At 45.7% G+C, this 23,791-nt stretch overlaps 1 protein-coding gene across 5 annotated transcripts in view; it reads right to left on the bottom strand.

Moving 5' to 3' along the window:
• Positions 1-23,791, bottom strand: part of LOC142303841 (casein kinase I) — a 108,806-nt gene that overhangs the window by 44,448 nt on the left and 40,567 nt on the right. For all 5 annotated transcript variants that reach the window (XM_075345626.1, XM_075345625.1, XM_075345627.1 and 2 more), the window contains exons 2-6: positions 22,750-23,139; positions 16,841-16,881; positions 12,829-12,898; positions 8,447-8,598; positions 1,097-1,331 (exon numbers count right to left, since the gene is read on the bottom strand). In XM_075345626.1, the coding sequence (XP_075201741.1) occupies positions 1,097-1,331; positions 8,447-8,598; positions 12,829-12,898; positions 16,841-16,881; positions 22,750-22,930 (679 nt within the window). In that variant the 5' untranslated portion in view covers positions 22,931-23,139. The remainder of the gene's footprint in view (positions 1-1,096; positions 1,332-8,446; positions 8,599-12,828; positions 12,899-16,840; positions 16,882-22,749; positions 23,140-23,791) is intronic.

Genomic DNA, 23,791 nt, shown 5'->3' with positions numbered 1-23,791 from the left:
GCTGCAAATACTGAGGTAAAATACTGACCAAATACTCAACGTGTACACATGAGCAGGCACTCAACAGTAACTGATGCAGTCGGAGATAGTTCTGAGTGCATCAGTTTAACCCTCTAAATGCCGCTGTCCAGCATGACAGCAGCATCTAAGTGTCTTTAAGATGCCACCCGTCACTTCTGATACCCACCATGCAATCACGAGGTGCCGATCACTTGCCAAGGCAGTCAAGGGCCTTCTGAAAGAACTATCATTAAAACTTATAAAACGGCACCATTTTTTTTGTACTGATGCGTCTAATGAGCATGTGCAAAAGTCACTGAAAAGAGGGGCAGCTGTGACATCGCCTACTGCTATGGATGGGTCCTGTGTTGTCGACAGTATAAATGCAATGTTACCAATCATTGTAATTCTGCCTCCAATGATGAGGAAACTGCTGAAAACTCTCGAAAGAACAGGAGGTATGAGTTTACAATAGCCTCATTTGGCGAATGTGAAAATTGTAAGATTACTCATTTTGTTTTTAAAAGTTACTGGTATAAAAAGAATATGGCAAACATGTATGTACATACAACTGTATGTAAAAAAAAAAAGAAAGGTTAAACACAAAAACCTGATTTAAATAATATGTCATATTTTGACGACCACAGTCATACTGCCTGCCATGGCGGCTTTACATCCATATAGTAGCCAGGCTTTATGTAAATAAACCCCAGACATAAGTCCAAAGGTTAGCTCAATCCTGGGTCGGCACTTCATCTAATGAGAAGTTATTCTTGCACATTCACATGCGGAAGATAAGAAATTTCAGTGGCTAGAAATCTTTTTAATAAATCTGTATGGGGCTGCTTCTGAATAAAAAAAAAAAAAAAAAAAAAAAAAAAAAAATGAAAAAAAAATAGTTTTCAACAAATGTTATTTAGATTAATGAGACAGTAGCAAAAATCTCTGCATTAACTATGCATGTGTGGTTTTCTATCCTTAACACTAGAAATCCCAGAGAGGGGTCATTTAACATTTCTACCATTGGAACCCTATGGAGCTCGAAATTCCTGGGACTTCTACTGTTAAGAGGTGTATAGAAGACAAGCAGGCCCACCTTTTCCCAAGTGGGTGTTTATGGACATGTATCTGGCCGTTCCAGTTAAACTCTTGTGTTCCCGATACGGTATGTGCTTTTTGGTTTCTGGGTCTATATATTCCTTGGCCAGTCCAAAGTCAATGATGTGGATGACGTGTTCTTTCTTATTTCCTTGGCGACCAATTAAGAAGTTCTCCGGCTTAACATCTCTGTAAATGAGGTTCTTAGAATGAACATATTCCATTCTTGAGATCTGGAAAATAATGCAATTAAAAACAAAATGATAGAATAGTAAAAAAACTAAATTAAATTATAAAAAAAAAAAAAGCGACAGCCATCCAATAAAGCCAAGGAACCATAAAAGGCCTGCAAATGATACAAAACCTTGCTACCCAGTAGTTAGAGCAAAGTGATCTGGCCGATGTGTTCCCTTTAACACTAGAACTACTGGACTCGTGACACCTATATAGAAATACATGGTGCAAAGTAGTCAAAATGACTACCTCAGTAGTTCTAGTGTTAAAGGGAATCTGTCACAAGGTTTTTGCTATCTTGCCGATGTGTTCCCTTAAAAGGGAATCTGTCACTAGTAGGTTTTTGCCACCTAATCTGAGAGCAGCATAACATACGGTCAGAGATCCTGAATCCAGCGATGTGTCACTTCATGAGCTGTTTAATGTAGTTTTGATAAGATCACTGTTAATCAGCAGTAGATTATCATTAGATGACTAGTTGGCGTACTGCCAGGTAGTCCAGCATACCCCCTGAGTTCTGTATAACTGCTAGATCTGACACAGAGAAAACAATGAGTTTATCAAAATGACAGACAGCTCAGTAAGTGACACATAACTGGAATAAGGGTCTCTGTCCCTACAATATGCTGCTCTCAGATGGGGCAACAAAAAACCTGGTGACAGATTACCCTTAAAACTTACCTAACTGTCACATAAGTGAAATGAGTACTATCTTCCAAATACTACCCAAGAGAGTATGTAGTAGTGCAATGAAGGGAATTTTGTTTACTTACCGTAAATTCCTTTTCTTCTAGCTCCTATTGGGAGACCCAGACAATTGGGGTGTATAGCTTCTGCCTCCGGAGGCCACACAAAGCATTACACTTAAAAGTGTAAACCCCTCCCCTCTGCCTATACACCCCCCCGTGCATCACGGGCTCCTCAGTTTTGGTGCAAAAGCAGGAAGGAGGAAACTTATAAATTGGTCTAAGGTAAATTCAATCCGAAGGATGTTCGGAGAACTTAAACCATGAACCAAAGAACAATTCAACATGAACAACATGTGTACACAAAAGAACAACAGCCCGAAGGGAACAGGGGCGGGTGCTGGGTCTCCCAATAGGAGCTAGAAGAAAAGGAATTTACGGTAAGTAAACAAAATTCCCTTCTTCTTTGTCGCTCCATTGGGAGACCCAGACAATTGGGACGTCCAAAAGCAGTCCCTGGGTGGGTAAAAGAATACCCCGGTAATAGAGCCGAAACACGGCCCCTTCCTACAGGTGGGCAACCGCCGCCTGAAGGACTCGCCTACCTAGGCTGGCATCTGCCGAAGCGTAGGTATGCACCTGATAGTGTTTCGTGAAAGTGTGCAGACTCGACCAGGTAGCCGCCTGACACACCTGCTGAGCCGTAGCCTGGTGCCGCAATGCCCAGGACGCACCCACGGCTCTGGTAGAATGGGCTTTCAGTCCTGAAGGAACCGGAAGCCCAGAATAACGGTAGGCTTCAAGAATTGGTTCCTTGATCCACCGAGCCAAGGTTGACTTGGAAGCCTGCGACCCTTTACGCTGGCCAGCGACAAGGACAAAGAGCGCATCCGAGCGGCGCAGGGGCGCCGTACGAGAAATGTAGAGCCGGAGTGCTCTCACAAGATCTAACAAGTGCAAATCCTTTTCACATTGGTGAACTGGATGAGGGCAAAAAGAAGGTAAGGAGATATCCTGATTGAGATGAAAAGGGGATACCACCTTAGGGAGAAATTCCGGAACCGGACGCAGAACCACCTTGTCCTGGTGAAACACCAGGAAGGGGGCTTTGCATGACAGCGCTGCTAGCTCAGACACTCTGCAAAGTGATGTGACTGCCACTAGGAAGACCACCTTCTGCGAGAGGCGAGAAAGAGAAATATCTCTCATTGGCTCGAAAGGTGGTTTCTGAAGAGCCGTTAGCACCCTGTTCAGATCCCAGGGTTCTAGCGGGCGCTTGTAAGGGGGGACTATGTGGCAAACCCCCTGCAGGAACGTGCGTACCTGCGGAAGCCTTGCTAGACGCTTTTGAAAAAACACAGAGAGCGCCGAGACTTGTCCCTTAAGAGAGCCGAGAGACAACCCCTTTTCCATTCCGGATTGAAGGAAGGACAAAAAAGTGGGCAAGGCAAATAGCCAGGGAATAAAACCCTGATCAGAGCACCAGGATAAGAAGATCCTCCACGTCCTGTGGTAGATCTTGGCTGACGTTGGTTTCCTGGACTGTCTCATAATGGCAATGACCTCTTGAGATAACCCTGAAGACGCTAGGATCCAGGACTCAATGGCCACACAGTCAGGTTGAGGGCCGCAAAATTCAGGTGGAAAAATGACCCTTGAGACAGCAAGTCTGGTCGGTCTGGTAGTGCCCACGGTTGACCCACAGTGAGATGCCACAGATCCGGGTACCACGACCTCCTCGGCCAGTCTGGGGCGATGAGGATAGCGCGGCGGCAGTCGGACCTGATCTTGCGTAACACTCTGGGCAGCAGTGCCAGAGGAGGAAATACATAAGGCAGTCGAAACTGCGACCAATCCTGAACTAATGCGTCTGCCGCCAGCGCTCTGTGATCTTGAGACCGTGCCATGAATGCCGAGACCTTGTTGTTGTGCCGGGACGCCATTAGGTCGACGTCCGGCTTCCCCCAGCGGCAACAAATCTCTTGAAACACGTCCGGGTGAAGAGACCATTCCCCTGCGTCCATGCCCTGGCGACTGAGAAAGTCTGCTTCCCAGTTTTCTACGCCCGGGATGTGAACTGCGGAGATGGTGGATGCTGTGGCTTCCACCCACAGCAGAATCCGCCGAACTTCCTGGAAGGCTTGGCGACTGCGTGTGCCGCCTTGGTGGTTGATGTACGCCACCGCCGTGGCGTTGTCCGACTGAATTCGGATCTGCCTGCCTTCCAGCCACAGATGGAACGCCTTTAGGGCTAGATACACTGCCCTTATCTCCAGAACATTGATCTGAAGGGAGGACTCTGTCGGAGTCCAGGTTCCCTGAGCCCTGTGGTGGAGGAAGACCGCTCCCCACCCTGACAGACTCGCGTCCGTCGTGACCACAGCCCAGGATGGGGGCAGAAACGATTTCCCCTTCGACAAGGAAGTGGGAAGAAGCCACCACTGAAGGGAGGCCTTGGCTGCCCGAGAAAGGGAGACGTTCCTGTCCAGGGACGTCGATTTCCTGTCCCATTTGCGGAGAATGTCCCATTGAAGTGGACGCAGATGAAACTGCGCAAATGGAACTGCCTCCATTGCTGCCACCATCTTCCCTAGGAAGTGCATGAGGCGTCTCAAGGGGTGCGACTGGGCTCGGAGGAGAGATTGCACCCCTGTCTGTAGTGAACGCTGTTTGTCCAGCGGAAGTTTCACGATCGCTGGGAGAGTATGAAACTCCATCCCGAGATATGTCAGCGATTGGGTCGGTGTCAGTTTTGACTTTGGGAAATTGATGATCCACCCGAACCTCTGGAGAGTCTACAGAGCAATGTTCAGGCTGTGTTGGCATGCCACCCGAGAGGGGGCCTTGACAAGAAGATCGTCCAAGTAAGGGATCACCGAGTGTCCCTGAGAGTGTAGGACTGCTACCACTGTTGCCATGACCTTGGTGAAGACCCGTGGGGCTGTTGCCAGGCCGAAAGGCAGTGCCACGAACTGAAGGTGTTCGTCCCCGATGGCGAAACGCAGGAAGCGCTGATGCTCTGGTGCAATCGGCACGTGGAGATAAGCATCCCTGATGTCGATTGAGGCTAGGAAGTCTCCTTGGGACATCGAGGCGATGACGGAGCGGAGAGATTCCATCCGGACCCGCCTGGTTTTCACGTGTCTGTTGAGCAGTTTGAGGTCCAGGACGGGACGGAAAGATCCGTCCTTTTTTGGTACCACAAACAAGTTGGAGTAAAAACCGTGACCCCATTGCTGAATGGGAACAGGGATTACCACTCCTTATGCCTTCAGAGTGTTCACCGCCTGAAGAAGAGCATCGGCTCGCTCGGGGGGCGGAGATGTTCTGAAGAAACGAATCGGAGGACGAGAACTGAATTCTATCCTGTAACCGTGAGACAGAATGTCTCTCACCCATCGGTCTTGGACATGTGGGAACCAGGCGTCGCAAAAGCGGGAGAGCCTGACACCGACCGAGGATGCGGTTTGGGGAGTCCGCAAGTCATGAGGAGGCCGCTTTGGGAGCGGTTCCTCCGGCGGTCTTTTTAGGACGTGCCTTAGACCGCCATGAATCAGAGTTCCTCTGACCCTTTTGAGGCCTGTTGGACGAGGAGAATTGAGACCTGCCTGAGGGCTGAAAGGACCGAAACCTCGATTGTACCTTCCGTTGTTGAGGTCTGTTAGGTTTGGACTGGGGTAAGGACGAGTCCTTACCCTTGGATTGTTTAATGATTTCATCCAATTGCTCGCCAAACAGGCGGTCGCCAGAAAACGGCAAACCGGTTAAAAACTTTTTGGAAGCAGAGTCTGCCTTCCATTCACGTAGCCACATGGCCATGCGGACTGCCACTGAATTGGCGGATGCTACCGCTGTACGGCTCGCAGAGTCCAGTACAGCATTCATGGCGTAGGACGCAAACGCCGACGCCTGAGAGGTTAAGGACACAACCTGCGGAGTAGCGGCCCGTGTGACAGCATTAATCTCAGACTGACAAGCTGAGATAGCTTGGAGTGCCCATACGGCTGCAAATGCCGGAGCAAAGGACGCGCCGATAGCCTCATAGATGGATTTCATCAGGAGCTCTATCTGCCTGTCAGTGGCATCCTTGAGTGATGCACCATCTGCCACTGCAACTATGGATCTGGCCGCCAGTCTAGAGACTGGAGGATCCACCTTGGGACACTGAGCCCAACCCTTGACTACGCCAGGGGGGAAGGGATAACGTGTGTCATTAAGGTGCTTAGTAAAGCGCTTATCCGGAAAAGCTCGGTGTTTCTGGACTGCATCTTTGAAGTCGGAGTGATCAAGAAACGCACTCCGTGTACGTTTGGGAAACCTAAAATGAAATTTCTCCTGCTGAGAAGCGGACTCCTCACTCGGAAGGGCTGGAGGAGAAAGATCTAACACCTGATTGATGGACGCTATAAGGTCGTTTACTATGGCGTCCCCTTCAGGCGTATCAAGGTTGAGCGCGGCATCAGGATCAGAGCCCTGATCTGCCACATCCGCTTCATCCTCCAGAGAGTCCTCATGCTGAGACCCTGAACAGTGTGATGAAGTCGAGGGAAGCTCCCAGCGAGCCCGCTTAGTCGGTCTGGGACTGCGGTCCGTGTCGGAGTCCTCCCCGTGGGACCTATGAGTCGACCCATGAGCACTTTGCGGCTCCGACCGAGGGGGGCCTGGGGGCAATGAATCAACAGTGCCCGGGGCCTGTGTTACAGGTCTGGACTGCAAAGCTTCTAGTATCTTAGCAGACCATCTATCCATAGACTCAGAAAGTTTGTCAGCGAATACTGCAAACTCTGTCCCTGTCACTTGGACAGTGGGGGCCGGTGGTTCCACCTGGGCCGGGGGTCCCACCAGTGGCTGAGACTCCGGCTGAGTGAGTGTCACAGGGGCCGAGCATTGCACACAATGAGGGTAGGTGGAACCTGCAGGTAGCATTGCCGCACATGAGGTAGAGGTTGCAAAGTAAGCCTGTGCATTGGCACCCTTGCTTTTTGCGGACGACATGCTGTTGTCTCCTCTTAGAGCAATCAGTGAGGGTATATAGCCAAAAGCTAATAGTGCGGCCGTACAGAGTAAATGTATACAATATAAGCATATAAATATACACTTCGGCACCCAGGGGGGCCAGCACCTAGTAACAGGTGCGGCTTACCGACCGCCCTCAGCGGTTGTGTGACCACCAGATTCCCTGCCTGGGCCTCCCAGAGCTGTGGAGCTCGGTGTTGTCTCCCCTTTGAAGTTCTCCAGCGTCAGACGTGCTGATAGGAATGGCTGCCAGCGTTCTGAGAGGAGGAGGGAGCCGTGGGCGTGCCTCAGAAAGTGCGGGAATCTGGTGCCCCACGGTGTTCAGTGAGGGGGGAGGAGGATACAAAGTATGCTCCAGCCCTCAGCGCTGACGTCTAGTGCAGCGTCCCGCCCTTACCCCTGACTGGCAGGTCCGGGGGCGGGAGAATGCGGTACTAGGCCGCAAAAGCCGGGGACTAAAGTTATAAGCGCGGCCGGCAAACAAGCGCGGTCAGCGCGGTAGTCCCGGCGCACAAACACACCCAGCAGCTGCTGCAGTGTCCATTACACAGGCGCTCTATGCGCCGTCCCCAAGGGGACACAGAGTACCTCATAGGAGCAGGGCCTGTCCCTGACGATACCCGGTCTCCTGTCCAGCAGATTCCCCCAGGGGCTGCGGAGGGAGCACGGTCCCAGTGCCTGGTGACCGGTTAGGATCCCACTTCACCCAGAGCCCCTAAGGGATGGGGAAGGAAAACAGCATGTGGGCTCCAGCCTCTGTACCCGCAATGGGCACCTCAACCTTAACAGCACCGCCGACCAGAATGGGGTGAGAAGGGAGCATGCCGGGGGCCCTGTTATGGGCCCACTTTTCTTCCATCCGATATAGTCAGCAGCTGCTGCTGACTAAAATGTGGAGCTTGCGTGGATGTGTGCCTCCTTCAACACAAAGCAATAAAACTGAGGAGCCCGTGATGCACGGGGGGGTGTATAGGCAGAGGGGAGGGGTTTACACTTTTAAGTGTAATGCTTTGTGTGGCCTCCGGAGGCAGAAGCTATACACCCCAATTGTCTGGGTCTCCCAATGGAGCGACAAAGAAGGAATGTTTTTTTAGGTCAGTGCACGTTGTGCAACTATGGCGACTTAAAAGGAAAAAAAAACAAAACAAAAAAACCCCTTTTTTAGGTCACGAATTTTCCAAGAGTAATAATATAAATATTATAAAATTGCCGATGGTGACTAGTAAGGGCTTGTTTATAGTGTGGTGGTTTGGGGGTTTTTTTTAGTCCTCTTATGGGGGCCTGAATTTTGATCGCTAATACTATATATTACAATACTTCAGCAGTCTTCCAAGACTAAAAGATGCCTATGGAAAGCTGTCTTGTGTAATGACATTTTTAAAAGGGGGGGGGGACAAAAAAAGTCTGCTCACCAGCTGAATTGCTATCATAAGCACAGTCTTCAAGGTAAACGTCCTGTCACACAGATCAAACAAGTCTTCTAAGCTTGGACCTAGAAGCTCCAGTACCATGGCGTTGTACTTTCCACATGGGCCAAAGTAGAAAACCTGGGGAAGTCCATCAGCTGGAACACAAATATATGCAATTCAGGCAAATATATGCAAACAACAGTGAAATTACCATCTATATGTCATCTGTGAAATCAACCTAGCTATTTGTTGCACGTTATGAGAAAACAGGATTAAACTGTACACCACTTCAAAAAATAAAGAACACTAATTATAGTGCAGGACTCAATCACTATTAGAGGTTTTTTGTGTTAAAGAGGGTCTGCTAGTAGGATGAACGTTCCGAAACGGTCTATATGGGCATGTAGGTCATAGGAAGCTGAATACAACGATACCTTGATATCTGCCATCTAAGGTCTTATTTCTGAAAAATCCATGTTTTCCTTAAAATGTAAATGAGCTGTTAAGATCTACAGGCTGGACAGAGATCTCTCTGACATTCTGTCTTCAGAGCTTATTGTAAATGAAGAGAGGCATCAGTGTGAGACATATGACGACTGACAGTCTGCTCTCATAATCAAACACAGCTCTTAAGTGAGATCAGAACACAGCATAGCAGAGAACACAGTACAGCAGAGCTAACACTGTAATAAGGCAATACTTCTGGTGTACTAACATTTGCACTGCAGTTTTCCTCCTAGTGTTTCAGCTTCCATCTCACAGGCAGCCAGTGTGGGGTAAGGAGCAATACAGCAGAGCTGCAAGTTATTAGCAATGAGCCAAGGATCAACTCTGCTGTGCTGGTTAAGATCAGGCAAAGCACAGCGACAGCACTTAGACAAGTGTAGTGGAAATGTGTAATGAGACAGAGGTCACTTCTCCTATACTATGTTGGCTCTGCTGTGCAGTGTTTGCTCAGATCGCACTGTGTGTGTAATTATGAGTGCAAAACGTCAGTCATTACATGTCTCACACACGTAACACGTAATGGGGGATACATTTAAAATGTGCACTGGAGGCAGATCCTCATGCAGATTTGTGTCCGGCCCAAAATTCATAAAAGCTCATACATAAGAAAAATGTGGAATACTAGATTGGATTTCAGATATCAAAGTATAATTTTATCCAACTTTCTATGACCCGCATGCTCATGTTGAAGGCTTAGGAGAGTTGATCCTATGGACAAATAACTGCAGCATGAACCGCCCAGTCTGTGCTGTGGACTAAACTAAACAATGCAACAACATTCAGCCTGTTGCTTGTAGCCATTATCTTTAGTGCTGGAGACGATTGTGGTTTTCCTGAAGAAGCAGCAGCTAGGATAGGCTTTGAAATGCAGTGAAATAAACTGCAGTTGGTTTTAACTCTCCTGATCAAGGATTTTTCTTCATCAAGTCAGAAGGTCTGTATAAGGGTATGTGCACACGATCAGGACCCGCTGCTTCCTGGATGCGGCGGGTCCTGACCTGCGCGGTCGCGAGTCTCCTCCGCAGGAAAGCAAAGCTGCTGATACCCACGATCCAGACTCTGGCAGTTGCGGCCTCTCGCTGTGTTCTCCCTGCGGACAACGCTGGCGACTCTATTGCAAAGAATGGACATGCTGCGGCTCAGGAAGCCACTGCAGGTCAGTTCTCGCAGCGGGAAAAACAAGCACAGTGGGCACGGGATTAGTACAAATCTCATCCACTGTACTACACCGCATTCTGCATCCTAAAGCTGTGTACCCTGATGAATACTCATCATCCTCCTGCTTTTGAGTCTGCAGCAGCTGTACTTAGATGCCCTATATCATTTTCACCAGGTGAACACATCTAATATTATTATTATTACTATTATTTTTACCTCTTCTTTACGACTGGATAAGTACCTATGCGCACCATTTTATTACCCAGCATTTGCTACTGTAAAATCCTATGGCAATCGCTCCCACATTGAAGAATATAGCCTAGCAATAGAAGGATGCACAGTTTATTGCAGGCTTCGGGCGATCCCTACTGTTGGTTAACAGCAAAAACCTCTAAGAGAAAGTTAGAAGGATTATACTGCCAGGTCCTGCACTATGATCATTTTGCTATTAGAAAGTGGAATAACGCTTAAAGTAGAAGCTTGCATTATTTTTATTTTTTATCAAGCATAAAACAAGTATACCTTCACAAGTGCAGAATAAATCAGGAAATCGGTTTTTGGCTATAAAGTCAATCCCCAATCATTCTTTAGACCCTGTGAGGATGGCGTTAGTGACACTAAAAGTCCATATAAAGAAGGAAAAACTTTCCCAAAGGATTATACGGCCATTCTAATACCAAGATGGGCATTTTATGAGCGAACAAGTACACCAGCCTCACCAGGTCTACATCTATTTAATAAGATATACAGTTTATTCGGTAAAACCTGGTTACAAATCTACTCTATGGGAACTTTATTTTCAACACTATAATTAATGAGCTTAGCTGCAGGTCAAACGTAATAAAATAAATGCCCAAAAAGTCTGGTTATCATATGAATATGCAATACTGAATATTCATGTAACAAAAGGCAGCAACTAGCACCACAAAAACATAGTACAGTCCGAAAACATTCAATTTACTAAAAAAAATATGTAATACCTAATCAACAGCAAATAAACTAGTACAAAAGGAAGAACTGGGATCACCGATGTACATGCACTAGCTATGCTAGAGTATACACAGACAAAAATACAGAACCACCATACAGCGATATACCACCAGAGAGTCATCATTTCCCAATATTGTTCATGAACAGCTGAGGAAACACAAGGAGTAAATGACTATTGTGTTTAGATCATTATTAATAATTAATTTCATTCTTTGTAGACACTTTCTAAAATAAGATACTGGACTTATTTGGCTGAAATGACATTTTTGGTAGTCTAATGGTATTTCAGCACCCTCAATGTTTGTGATGGTCATCAACAGCCTTTATAAATAAATTAAAAAAGAAAAAAGGAACCTGGCAGGATTTCCGCCCCTAGGCCACCAACAGCCTGTTCTCCAGGTCAGTGACAGGTTCACAGTGATGTTCTTCTGCTGTTTTATGGGTTTTGGGCTGCTCTCCTGAACAGTAACCCCAACCATCCCCAGTTACCCTCATGGCTAGATTGACGTCCCAAAGGATAAGTACGTCATCAAAATCCGTCACAGCAACATTGAGCACCGGGCATTTCCATAGTTTTTATTTTTTTCCAGCATTTTCAAAATATTTTCCTACACAACTGTTTTTTTTGAACAATGGTTTGGCCAACAGCTTCCCTTTATATACTGTATTTTTCGTTTAAAAGAACGCACCGGATTTTAAGACGCACTCCAAATTTAGAGGAGGAAAATAGGAAAAATATAGTTTTTAATGTTAAAATGAGGGTTTGTCTTACAATCCTAGTGCGTCTTATAACATCTCACAAAGGGGGAGCGGCTCGGGAGGGTCACAGGAGGCATGGTCAGAGATGCTGCGAGCTCGGAGGAGGGGGTGTCACAGTTCAGTGGAGGGAGGGTTGGCTACACTAGAGGCTCGGTGGTGTTGCAGCGGCAGGCGCCACTGATCTGCACGCGGACTGAGGGCTCCATTGAATTGCCTGTGGTTGAAGAGATTGACTTCAAGAACATTTCCACAGAGGCAGCGCGTGCGCAGATAGAACTCTGCAAGTATTTTCTTGAAGTCCATCGTGCCAATCTGCGTACGCGTCGCCTGTGCGGCCATTTTCTTGAAGTCCATTGCATGAACCGCAGACTATTTAAAAAGGCACCTGCCACCCGCTGTCAGATTAATGGCGTCCACTGTATCGCTGACCCTCCGTCCTGTGACCCTACTGAGCCTCTCCAATGCAGTGCCACCCCCTCCTCCGAGCCCAGAGTATTGAAGACCATGCCTCCTGTAACCCCGCTCCACCACCGCCACTCCAGTAATTCATATCTGGATTATATAATGCACCCACACTTTTTGGGGGAAAAAAATGCGTCTTATAAATCGGGAAAATACGGTAGTTGCTTGCTGAACAATGGTTTGTCCAGCAGATACTTTATTTGACTAAGCCATACAAAAGCAGCAAATCGCTGTGCCGAGCGCTCCTGTGTTTTCTATGATGTTGGCTTATCTCTTAAGAGAGCAAAAGTATTGCCAGTCCAAAATCTAAAATGACGAATCCTCATCTCCGCTGACATAATCTGTGGGAAGAGTTGGAGCCCCTATACCTCCTCGACTGTTAGCTGAACCCGGCAATATCAGCAGGTTCAGCCTACGTTAATATTGTGTGTATGGAGCCTTAAAGTTTTTTCTAACTATGCTTATAACTACTGTGGACCCCAGACTGGAATATATAGATTTTTTTTTACCTGTACTTCCAAGTTGCTTGTAAAACCGATATTCCAGGTGAAGCTGAGGCGCACGGGACTTAATTGGTTCCTAAAAAAAAAAAAAAAAAAGAAAGAATAAAAAGAAGTGCATTTAGATTTTGGGATGCTGAAAATCATGCGTGTACCCAACCACAACTGAATGAATTAGAAATCCACCAGGCCCAAATCTGATACAACAAATCAATATGTTATAGTGTGCATATATGAGAGGACACGCAGTGCCATGACCCGGCAACGTACACCATAGAGGCGTCACAACCGGCACCAGATACAAACTGTGCCACAAGACGCTTTGGATAAGACAGGGGGCTTGTCTAGAAACATGTATATGGACACTAGTTCATTTGATTTCATAATAGGCAACACCGCAAGAACTCATGAACTGTGGAGCAAGGGGGTAACTCAATTAAAGGGAACCTGTCTTCAGAAATTTTGCACTAAACATAAAAGATTCCCCCTCTGCAGCTCCTGGGCTACATTCTAGCAATGTTCCTGTTGTTATTGTGCCCCCTTTCTGACCAAAATAAAGACTTTATAAAGTGGTACCTTTTTGTATGCAGATTCTGTAAATGTGACACGGGGGCGGACTGCCTGGCGTCCGTTATTCTGCCTCCTGCCGCTTTAGGCCGTCCCCCATCGCTCATTTCCATAGCTGTGGACGCCGCCCAGTGCTCCAGAGGTCCCCGCGCATGCCCAGTGCCTATCTCTCGTGGATGAGCACTGTGCCCAGTGTCACCGCTGGTGCCGTGTGTGCAGGCTTTAGATTATGGGCGGCGCTTTGTTTTTCATTACCAAGTAACTGCCCATAATCGTGTGACCGCGCTTTCCCCCTCTGCCTCCTTCGTTCTGCGCAAGCGCGGGCCTGCTGACCCCACGTTACCTCTTTCCCATCTTGCCCTGAGGCAGGAAATAGATGGGAGAAGCGCGGAGCAGGACACCTACGATCAGGATTAGACGCAGGATTGTCCTGCTCCTTAATTGCTAGCAGATATTTACATGTTTCCCATTCCAGGCACCTCCTCACCAATAGTCTCCGGATATTGTATACTCACATCCTACCTGGTCCTCAGTCCCCTACCTTATCCTTTCCTATGCTTCCCAGCATCCTATACACTGACCCTTATTGTGATAATTTCTTTTATTTAAAACTAATTTGTTCATTTTTAACACTATTACAGCACACTGATGAAGGTCGCATATGCCCGAAATGTCTGGTTATGCTGGTCCTAAAATTTGTCTCCAATATTAAATCGCTGCATACCACCTATTTTGAGTGCCAAGTCTCTACATTTTTTATAACTACAGGACAAGCTGCCTCCTCCTCCAGCTCCTCTAAATGCACAGGAAGCTGCTAATTGTGAGCCCCAATGGGGACAGAGTTCCCATTGTATGTAAAGTGCTGTGGAATCAATAATTTTATTCATTTATATAGCGCTATTGATTCCACAGCGCTTTACATACATTGTGAGCCCCAATGGGGACAGTGTTGCCAATCTAAAGTCCCTATCTGTATGTCTTTGGAGTGTGGGAGGAAACCGGAGTACCCAGAGGAAACCCACGCAAACACAGGGAGAACATACAAACTCCTTGCAGATATTGTCCTTGGTGGGATTTGAACCCAGGACCCCAGCGCTGCAAGACTGCAGTGCTAACCACTAAGCCACTGTGCCGCCCCAATCAATAGCGCTATATAAGTGAATAAATATTATTAATTATTATTATTAATCAGTAAAGTGGGTGAGGTTACACAAGGCAATATTCCGAGCTCTGCACAGAGACAATGATTTACTGCATCCAGTAAATTGACATCACTGGAATCAGGTCATCTGCCCACACATCATGCTCCTCTCAGATGGGATTAGCAAAAACCTGCTGACAGATTCCCTTTCAGCTTTTGAACAAAGACACAAACCAATATTAGCCACATTAAATGTAAAAATGAAAAAAAAAACAAAAAAAAAACAAAAAAAACCCTCAATTGCTGTTTTGTCTGGGATAGACCAGGGCATGGTTAACATGTGCCATGAAGCAGATCCCCCGCTGTGGGGTAACACATGAATACTCTTCTACTACTAAATGTAACTGAGGAATCAAGGTCAGGTACACAAAGCACAACGTTAACGACTTCCTTTTAGCTTCTTAGTAGCAAATCTGGTGGCCAGCATTATAGACAAGGGTGGAGTTTCCTCCATCACAATTATTCCAAGGTTTCTACGTTACATTGTTTAGGTTGAGTAACTTTGTCTTTTTCTAACGATTAAAAAAAAAAATTAAAAAAAAAAAAATGTAAAAAACAGAAAAATAAAAAAAGGGAAGAGGAAAGTGTTTGCTCCAGTACAGGCCTAACTGAGCAATATACTTGTCCATTCTCATTCACTGACTTTTACATGGTTTCCTTGTGAAGACTGCGTAGCACAGGCATACGAGGTCAGATAGCAATATCTAAAATAAGGCATGATTTAATGACCGTACGCAACAGTAAAGCCTAAAAGTAGTGGTCTGGTCAGAAAACACTGATCCACAGAATAGGTGATCAATTGGAGACTGGTGCTGGTCCAATACCCAGCACTGCACTGATCAGATGGACCCACTTTGGTGATCGCCGGATGTAAACAAACTGGAGAAATGAGCTTCTCAGAGCAGCTCCATTCAGTGTGTGGGGCGGTCCTCGCTCTGTAACCCAGCTGCTATTCTATTCTTTGGAAAAGGAGCTGTTCTGCAGTATCCAAAACCAGCCACTACACACTGAATGGCGCTGCCATCAGCGGCTCCGATTCCTGGGTTTACATGGGCAGATGTGAGCTGGTAAGGTGGAGGCCCTGGATGTTGGACCGCCACTGATCTCAAATTTAGGGCTCAGCATGCGGATAGAGAATTAATATTGATTGACTGGAAAGCCTTCTTAATCTATATTTTAAAAGGAAGGCACATTTTAATATTGTGCCATAAGGAGGCAGCATATTACATTGCAATTGCTGGATCATAAAGCTTTAAATAAACCGACAAAAAACAAAATAAAAGACAAAAGTTAAAAAAAAAAATTGTAAGAGTAGCAAAAGGGTTGTCACTCATTGCTAGTGTAGCCCTGAATCAGGCCAATATGTAGATGCACAATAGTCCAAAAAAGAAAAATTGTCATCCACATCCAGAGCCCAAATAACTCAGCTGATGCATTTCAGATCTTATGGAACGACCAAAGCCTGATATAAGGCCCCAAAGGCATGCGCTGGATTACTTGCACTATTGTTAATGATTTTGGAATTAAGTGGAATTTTAGGCTGCTTTCACACATCCGGTTTTTGCAGTGCGGCTCAATCCGGCTCAAAAACCTATGCAACGGATGCGGCAAAAAAACGGATCCGTTGCATAAGTTTTTCCATGCGGCCCGTCCGTTTTTTGACGGATGCGGCTTGATACTGAGCATGCGCAATGCAAAAAAACGCATCCGGCGTCCATAGGCTTGCATTGTAAATCGCGCCGGATCCGGTGCGATTTTTTTGCCGCACCAAAAAAACGTGCCAGGCAACGTTCCATCCGGCCGCCGCATGGGCTAAATATGCCGCACCTGGCAAAACCGGACGCAACGCAAGGCCATGCAGGACAATACGGCGCTAATGCAAGTCTATGCGAGAAAAAAACGCAACCTGCGGCAAAAAAAAAAAAAAAACGGTTGCGTTTTTTTCTGCAGAGCGCCGTATTGTGCCGCTGAGCAAAAACCGAATGTATGAAAGCAGCCTTACCGACAACTCCCCGGATGTTACGAGATACTTTGCACTAAGTGATAGATTGATAATAGCTCATGTGTAACATCTCGTGCATTTCACACCATCTAAGTAACCTGTGAACTCTGACATGCTGAACCAGGAAGCCAGCCATAGTTTATACATACGCCGAGCAGCAGGAAAGGGAAGGAAGCAGAGGCAGGAAACTGGAAAGACAAAACCTAAGCCCTACCAGAGCACACGCATATACAAGACGGCTATATACTCACCAGTTTGATCGCCACATATTCATTTGTGTAGAGATTCTTGCCTGAAGGAGGGAGAATATAACAAGAATTACAAAGGTTTAGAAACTCATCCAATATACAGTGCCATCTCGGGCTCTTACCAAACGCATGTATAAAAAAGGTACAAGGAGGTTTTAATGAAGTCCAGAAAAAGTATAGAACGATGGAATACACAAAACAGAAAACACATACACTACACAAGCTACAAATAATATAACACGTGCTATGTTCTTCACTGACGGACACAGGCGCTGGAAATTCACTGGAAATTCTCCTGCAGCTTTCAAAGTATACCAGTACAGAAAATAGAATAGCATAATAAACCAGTATATAGCCAAGGACTGTACCATAAATAACATTAAATGGACACTAAACCTGAACATTAACACACGCACAATAAAAAAAAAACAACATACATACACACATATACATACATATTCTTATTTTAGAGTGTGTGTGATAATGTTCGGGTTTTGTGCCCCTTTAAATATCACTTTTATAGGAATCACAGCATGGAATAAAGGAAGAGCCAAGTCTTTAGTTTTACTATCCCTTCAAGGGTTCAGTCACACGGCCTTATAACTCGTCGAGGATCGCATCGCAATGCTTGGACTGGCCGCCGGCTCTCCTGACCTGAGCGTGATTAATGCATAAAAATACCTACTGTCACGCTCCGGTCAGGAGAGTCACCGGCCAGTCCAAGCATTGCGGTGCGATCCTCGGACGAGTTATACAACCCTGTGACTGCCCCCTTAAGGGAAAACAGTACAACTATATTTAGGCATTTGAAAAGAGTAGAGGGTTTATTAGTTTTGTTTTTAATCTATAGAATGTCATGGAGTGGCAGGAGCTGAGCAAATCTATGTATAGTTTTCTGGGGGAAGAGAAAAAAAAAAAAAAAGTATGTACGAGGGGCTGCTGATAAGTCTTTGGCTTTACCCAGAAAAAAAAATGAGATAGGATAATCAAACATTACATTTATTCCACATACTCTCCACTGATGTCAACACACTTCTTACAATCAGTATTCCAAGTTTTGTAAGCCTAGTATAAAGAAGGATCACCAGGCATCCGAAAATGGTGTGAAATTTGGTACCCTTGAGGTGTTTCTCCAGGTTTGGAAACAGATGATAGTCGGAGGGAGCTAGATCTGGTGAATAAGGTGGGTGATCAACCAGCTGGAAGCCCAGCTCTGCCAGTTTTGCTGTGGTCGCTTGTGTAGTGTGAGCAGAAACGTTGTCTTGCAGGAACAAGATTCCTTTGGACAGCTTGCCGCACCTTTTGGCCTTCACAGCTGCCTTCAATTGGTCTAAAAGATCAATATAATACCTTGCATTGATGGTGGAATCCTTATGAAGGTAGTCCACTAGCAGCATGCCCTCCTTATCCAAGAACACAGACGCCATCACCTTAGTGGCTGATTTTTGCACCCTGAACTTCTTTGGATGAGGAGAACCACTGTGCCTCCACTCTTTTGACTGCTCCTTCTTTTCAGGGTCATACAAATAAATCCAGGTCTCATCCATAGTGACCAGTCGATCCAGGATGTTCTTATCTGTCCAGAAACGCAGACAAAAGGACCGGGAAGATTTCACTCGCACGCTTCTCTGATCTGTTGTCAAACATTTAGGGACCCACTTTGCAGATCGCTTCCTCATGTCCAAATGTTCATGGATAATGACACAAACACTCACGGGAAACCCCCATGATGTCTGCTATTGCTTTAGCTGAAATTTGGTGATTCTCCAGTATGAGGTTGTGACAGCATCGACGATCTCCAAAAACCACCACTCTCGTCGTCCAGGATGTTCCTCATCATTGGTGCTGAAGTGGCCCGTTTTAAATTTGGCAATCCAGTTTTTAACCGTGGATTATGAAGAGCATTGATCCCCCAATGTCAGTGACATATCACCATGAATATCCTTCACAGACTTTCGTTGCAGAAAAAAGAATTTTATCACTCCTCTGCTCTCAGTTGCTGTGAATATCGCATTAGACTCGCCATTTTGTTTTCCAGCATGTGTAGAACACTGTTGCCATAAGCAACAAACACAACATTTTGAAAACATATTAGACACATAAGGCTGCTTTCGCACATCAGTTTTTTTTACATCAGGCACAATCCGGCAAAAACTGATCCGCCGCCGGATCAGTTTTTCCCCCATAGACTTCTATTAGCGCCGGATTGTGCTGGATGGCCTTGCATTCCATCCGGCTTTTGCCAGATCCGGCAAAATTTGCTTGGCCGGCGCCCGAATGGAACGCTGAGGTGGGGGGGACGGACCTTTTTTGTCTCCGTCGAAAAACCGTATCGCGCCGGATCCGGCACCGTACGGCGTGTTTTATAATGGAAGCCTATGGACGCCGGCAAAAAACAAACAAAAAACGGATATGGCCGCTGGATCCGTTTTTTTGAACTGAGCATACTCCGTATCACAACCAATCCGACAAAAAACTGATGCAACTGATCCGTTTTTTCGCCAGTTCCGTCGCATCAGTTTTTCCTCCGAATCGTGCCTGATGCCAAAAACTGATGTGTGAAAGCAGCTTTAGGCTGGGTTCACACATAGCGACAGCGACGTCGCTGTTACGTCACCATTTTCTGTGACGTAACGTCGCTGTTATGATCGCTGCTTAGCTGTCAAACACAGCGACGCAGCAGCGATCATAACGTCGCTACATGTGCAGAGAGCAGGGAGCCGCGCACACCGCTTAGCGCTGGCTCCCTGCTCTCCTAGCTACAGTACACATCGGGTTAATTAACCCGATGTGTACTGCAGCTACATGTGCAGAGAGCAGCGCACACTGCTTAGCGCTGGCTCCCTGCACTCCAAGCTACAGTACACATCGGGTTAATTAACCCGATGTGTACTGCAGCTACATGTGCAGAGAGCAGGGAGCCGGCACTGGCAGCGTGAGAGCGGCGGAGGCTGGTAACGAAGGTAAATATCGGGTAACCACCTTGGTTACACGATGTTTACCCTGGTTACAGCTTACCGCAGCTGCCAGATGCCGGCTCCTGCTCTCTGCTCGCTTCATTTCGACGCTCTCTCGCTGTCACACACAGCGATCTGTGAGTCACAGCGGGAGAGCAACAATAAAAAAACAAACCTGTGTGTAACGAGCAGCGATCTCACAGCAGGGGCCAGATCGCTGCTCAGTGTCACACACAGCGAGATCGCTAATGAGGTCACTGTTGCGTCACCAAAACTGTGACGTAGCAGCGATTTCGGCAGCGATCTCGCTGTGTGTGAAGCACCCCTTAGGCTTTCATGTGATGTAACATTCACTACATAGAAACAAAAAAAAGATCACAAAGCCAAACACTTAGCAGCCCCTCACAGAAGACAATTACTGGGTCTCTTTTGGGCAAAACCCAACAGTTTTTATTTCGCAGCTTCAGATAAGCTTCGCTAGTCATGTATTACACATCGAGGTGCAGTTCTTCCTGTAACTGGGGAACCTCTAACAGTTACAGTGAAAAGCTGAGCAAAAAAAAAAAAAAAATATATCAAAATATTCTCCAGAAGTTTGTTCTCACCCCTTGGGGAATAAATGTAAATATACATATAACAAAATATGAACCTAAGCCAAATTTTTTTATTTGATTCCTAAAACAAAAACCTATGTATATTGGATAATAACACGACCATAATAACCTGATAAACCTTCAAATGGTTATATAGTGTGCCTTGAGTATTTGTATTTAAATAAAATTACAAAGTAAATTTATATAAACGTCTAAAATTAGCTAAAAATAAAAAAAGTTTCTCCACCATAAAACAGATAAATAAGTTCCGGCTGCTGAAATGGAGAGACAAAACGGAGCTTACTTATTGGCTACATTGTTGTCGAAGTGATATCAGCAGGAGAAACAATAATAGACGCTGGAAGCAGTGGTGGAGACTCACCGCCAGACCTGGGGAGGGTGAGTAAAGCACAACTTTGCAGGGGAACAGGGAAACTCAAAATTGAAACCCCTTTAAGGCCTTTTGAGGTCTGGTGATTAAGGGTTTAAAAAAATGTTAAGGCAGAAAAAATACCTGCAAATATTTTTAAATGTCACAAAATTTTAAGGCCTCTTTCACACGTCCGTGTTTCCAGTACGTGTGAGGTCCATTTTCACTGGTAATGGAGACACAGACACACGTAGACCCATTAAAATCAATGGGTCTGCGCACATTTCCGTATTTTCACACAGACGTGTGTCCGTGTAGAGCAACTCATGTCCATGTGCTTCACACCCAGACAAGTCAGTTTTTCTCCAGCAGCAACAAGGGTGACATATGGATCACACACTGATGTGCTCTGTGTGACAAGTACCGGAAAAAACATCTTTGAAATAAAATTATTTTCTATCCTCACCAGCCTCCAGACCTGCTGTCTTCAGCGCTGCTGTCACTTGCTTCCGGTCCAGCTGATTATGCTCATGAATGTTCACTGCACCGCAGACATGGAAGCAGCAGCAGCGCCGGAGACAGGCGAGTATAGACGTTTATGCTGTCCGTGTGCTATGCTAATGTCACACACGTATAGCACAATGACAGCACACGCTTAACACAGACACACATATGCAACCACACCACGCACCGTGCAAAACGTGTGTTTTGCACGGACGTGTGAAAGAGGCCTAACCGAGAAAAACAAGATGACATGAAAAAGACAAATAACTTTGTATTAAAATGTGTATCCAGATGGAAGGATAGCCAGCGCCACTAAAAAAAAAAAAAATGAAAATAAAATGTATGTTTTGTTTAACAGTTTTCATATTAGTTTTTTTTATTGCCTTAAAACATGCTTGCAAAAGTGAAAGATTAAAAGGGAACCTGTCACCAGTTTTGGGGCCTATAAGCAGCAGCTACCACCAGTGGGCTCTTATATACAGCATTCTAACATACTGTATATAAGAGCCCTGGCCACTGTATAGAACATAAACATTTTATAATACTCACCTAGGAGGTCGCTCCCATGCACAATAGTCAGATGGGTGGCGCTGTTCTCCGGGATCGGCGCCACCCCTCTGACTGTTGTGCAACGGAGCGCCCTCCTAGGTGAGTATTATAAAGTGTTTTTTATGTTCTACACAGCGGCCTGGGCTCTTATATACAGTATGTTAGAATGCTGTATATAAGAGCCTGGTGGTGGTCGCCGCAACGTATAGGCCCCAAAACTGGTGACAGGTTCCCTTTAAATAGAATGAAAAATACAACGCAGCTTATTGTCACAATAGAAGTAATATACATATTTTGGGGTCCAAACAAGCAGCTAATCCTTAATGGGTCAATCAAACATATTAGCTTCTGACTAGCTCATTTGTAAGTGACTGAAGTATGATCTTGAATTTATTTTTTTTGTTTTTAAAAGTCTCTGTTGGCAGACTTCAAAAATACAAAAAGTTGGCATGCATTCTGCTACCCACTTCAAGACACCAGTTTAGGAGATTCTAATTGTCAATTTCATTATTTGAGGGGCGGAAGTGATGATATGGCCCTTACAATTCGCTGATCTCATCAAGTCTGCATGGGAGTACATGGAGAGACATCGATTTGTGGAAGCCTAAATCTACAGAAGATCTGTGGTTAGTTCTCCAAGATGTTTGGCACAACCTCCCTGCAGAGTCCCTAAAAACCCTGTGCAAGTATACTTAGAACTAATGCGGTTTTGAAGGCAAAGGCTGGTAACATTGATTTGATTTAGATTTCTCTTTTATTAATTCGCTTTATATTTTGTTAAATAATAGTAGACTTAGCACCTCTATATCTGAACACATGCACAATCTCAGGCATTTTTTTCCCCACACCTACCCAAAAGTTCAGCAAAATTCGTAAGTTACCTGGTAGTTTAATGAGGTACAGTAGAACAAATTGTGTCTAGGATTCATATCACCTTACCTAACCGTAGTTCCCCGAAGTTTCCACAGCCAATCTTCTTTCCCACCCTAAAGTTGGGTCCCACCATAAGAACTCCTGAGGAGGTGGTCGAGCTGGACGGCCGGGAGCTATGACCAGTCCGTACTGGCAAAGCTTTAGTTGCTCGTGGTCGGTCATCCTTCTCCCTGTTGCTATGGTCCATGTTAATATACCATAAGAGCTATTCCTCTAAATCCCAGCTGATGCTAGGAGACTCCCAATCCACAGAGGCAGAAAATCAGTGGTGGGCCAAAAATGACCCCGCAGAGTATCCCCAGGGCCAAAGAAGCCGATCACATCACCGCACAGATTTGCCAAGGTACCATCTCACATCCACATAGCAACGTCATGATGGAGGCTTCCCATTGTGTCCTTTGGGAACAAAAGAAATTAAAAAAAAAATCAAAGAAAACAGTTAGTAAACCGATCCATTTTCAATCACATCAATTCACATAAAAAGATTGCGCTTCATGAAATTTCATAAACCCCCAAGCATATGCTTAAGAGTTGATGGGCGTCATATTGATTGGATACTTAAAGTGGTTGTATTCTCTTCCTTCAGGAGTGCGACACTTCCCGACCTCCCCGGGTGGAGTGTCTCATGGATGTTTTCGACTCAACCGTACACTAAATTTACCGGTAGGTCCTATTTAAAACGGTTACCAAGTAAAATCAATTGTTTCATTGCCTTTGATCCTTATTTATACTGAAATCTTAAAATCTGAAACAATAACATCTTGAAGCATAGAATGAATTTGCCTGGCGAGCGGACACATTGCAGCTTTCACTTTCATATATCAATGCCTTTTTTCCCCAGAGAGATTCCTCCCCTTTGTGCTGCTATAAATATCTCCTGCATCCTACCCCTGCCCGCTGCTGGCCGACTCCACACATCAAAGCACTTATTAACCTGGGTGGTGGTTTCCCCGATCTATCCATTTCCTTGATGAATGTCTCAACCCTGTACCGACTCACAGCCGGCATTCACTGCTGACAACACAAAAAAAATGTACAAGATGAACCC

Source organism: Anomaloglossus baeobatrachus, chromosome 4 (genome assembly GCF_048569485.1).
Source record: "Anomaloglossus baeobatrachus isolate aAnoBae1 chromosome 4, aAnoBae1.hap1, whole genome shotgun sequence".
In the NCBI taxonomy this organism is placed as follows: Eukaryota; Metazoa; Chordata; class Amphibia; order Anura; family Aromobatidae; genus Anomaloglossus; species Anomaloglossus baeobatrachus.
The sequence above is the reverse complement of the archived record's forward strand: the minus strand, read 5'-3'. Positions and strand labels throughout refer to the sequence as shown.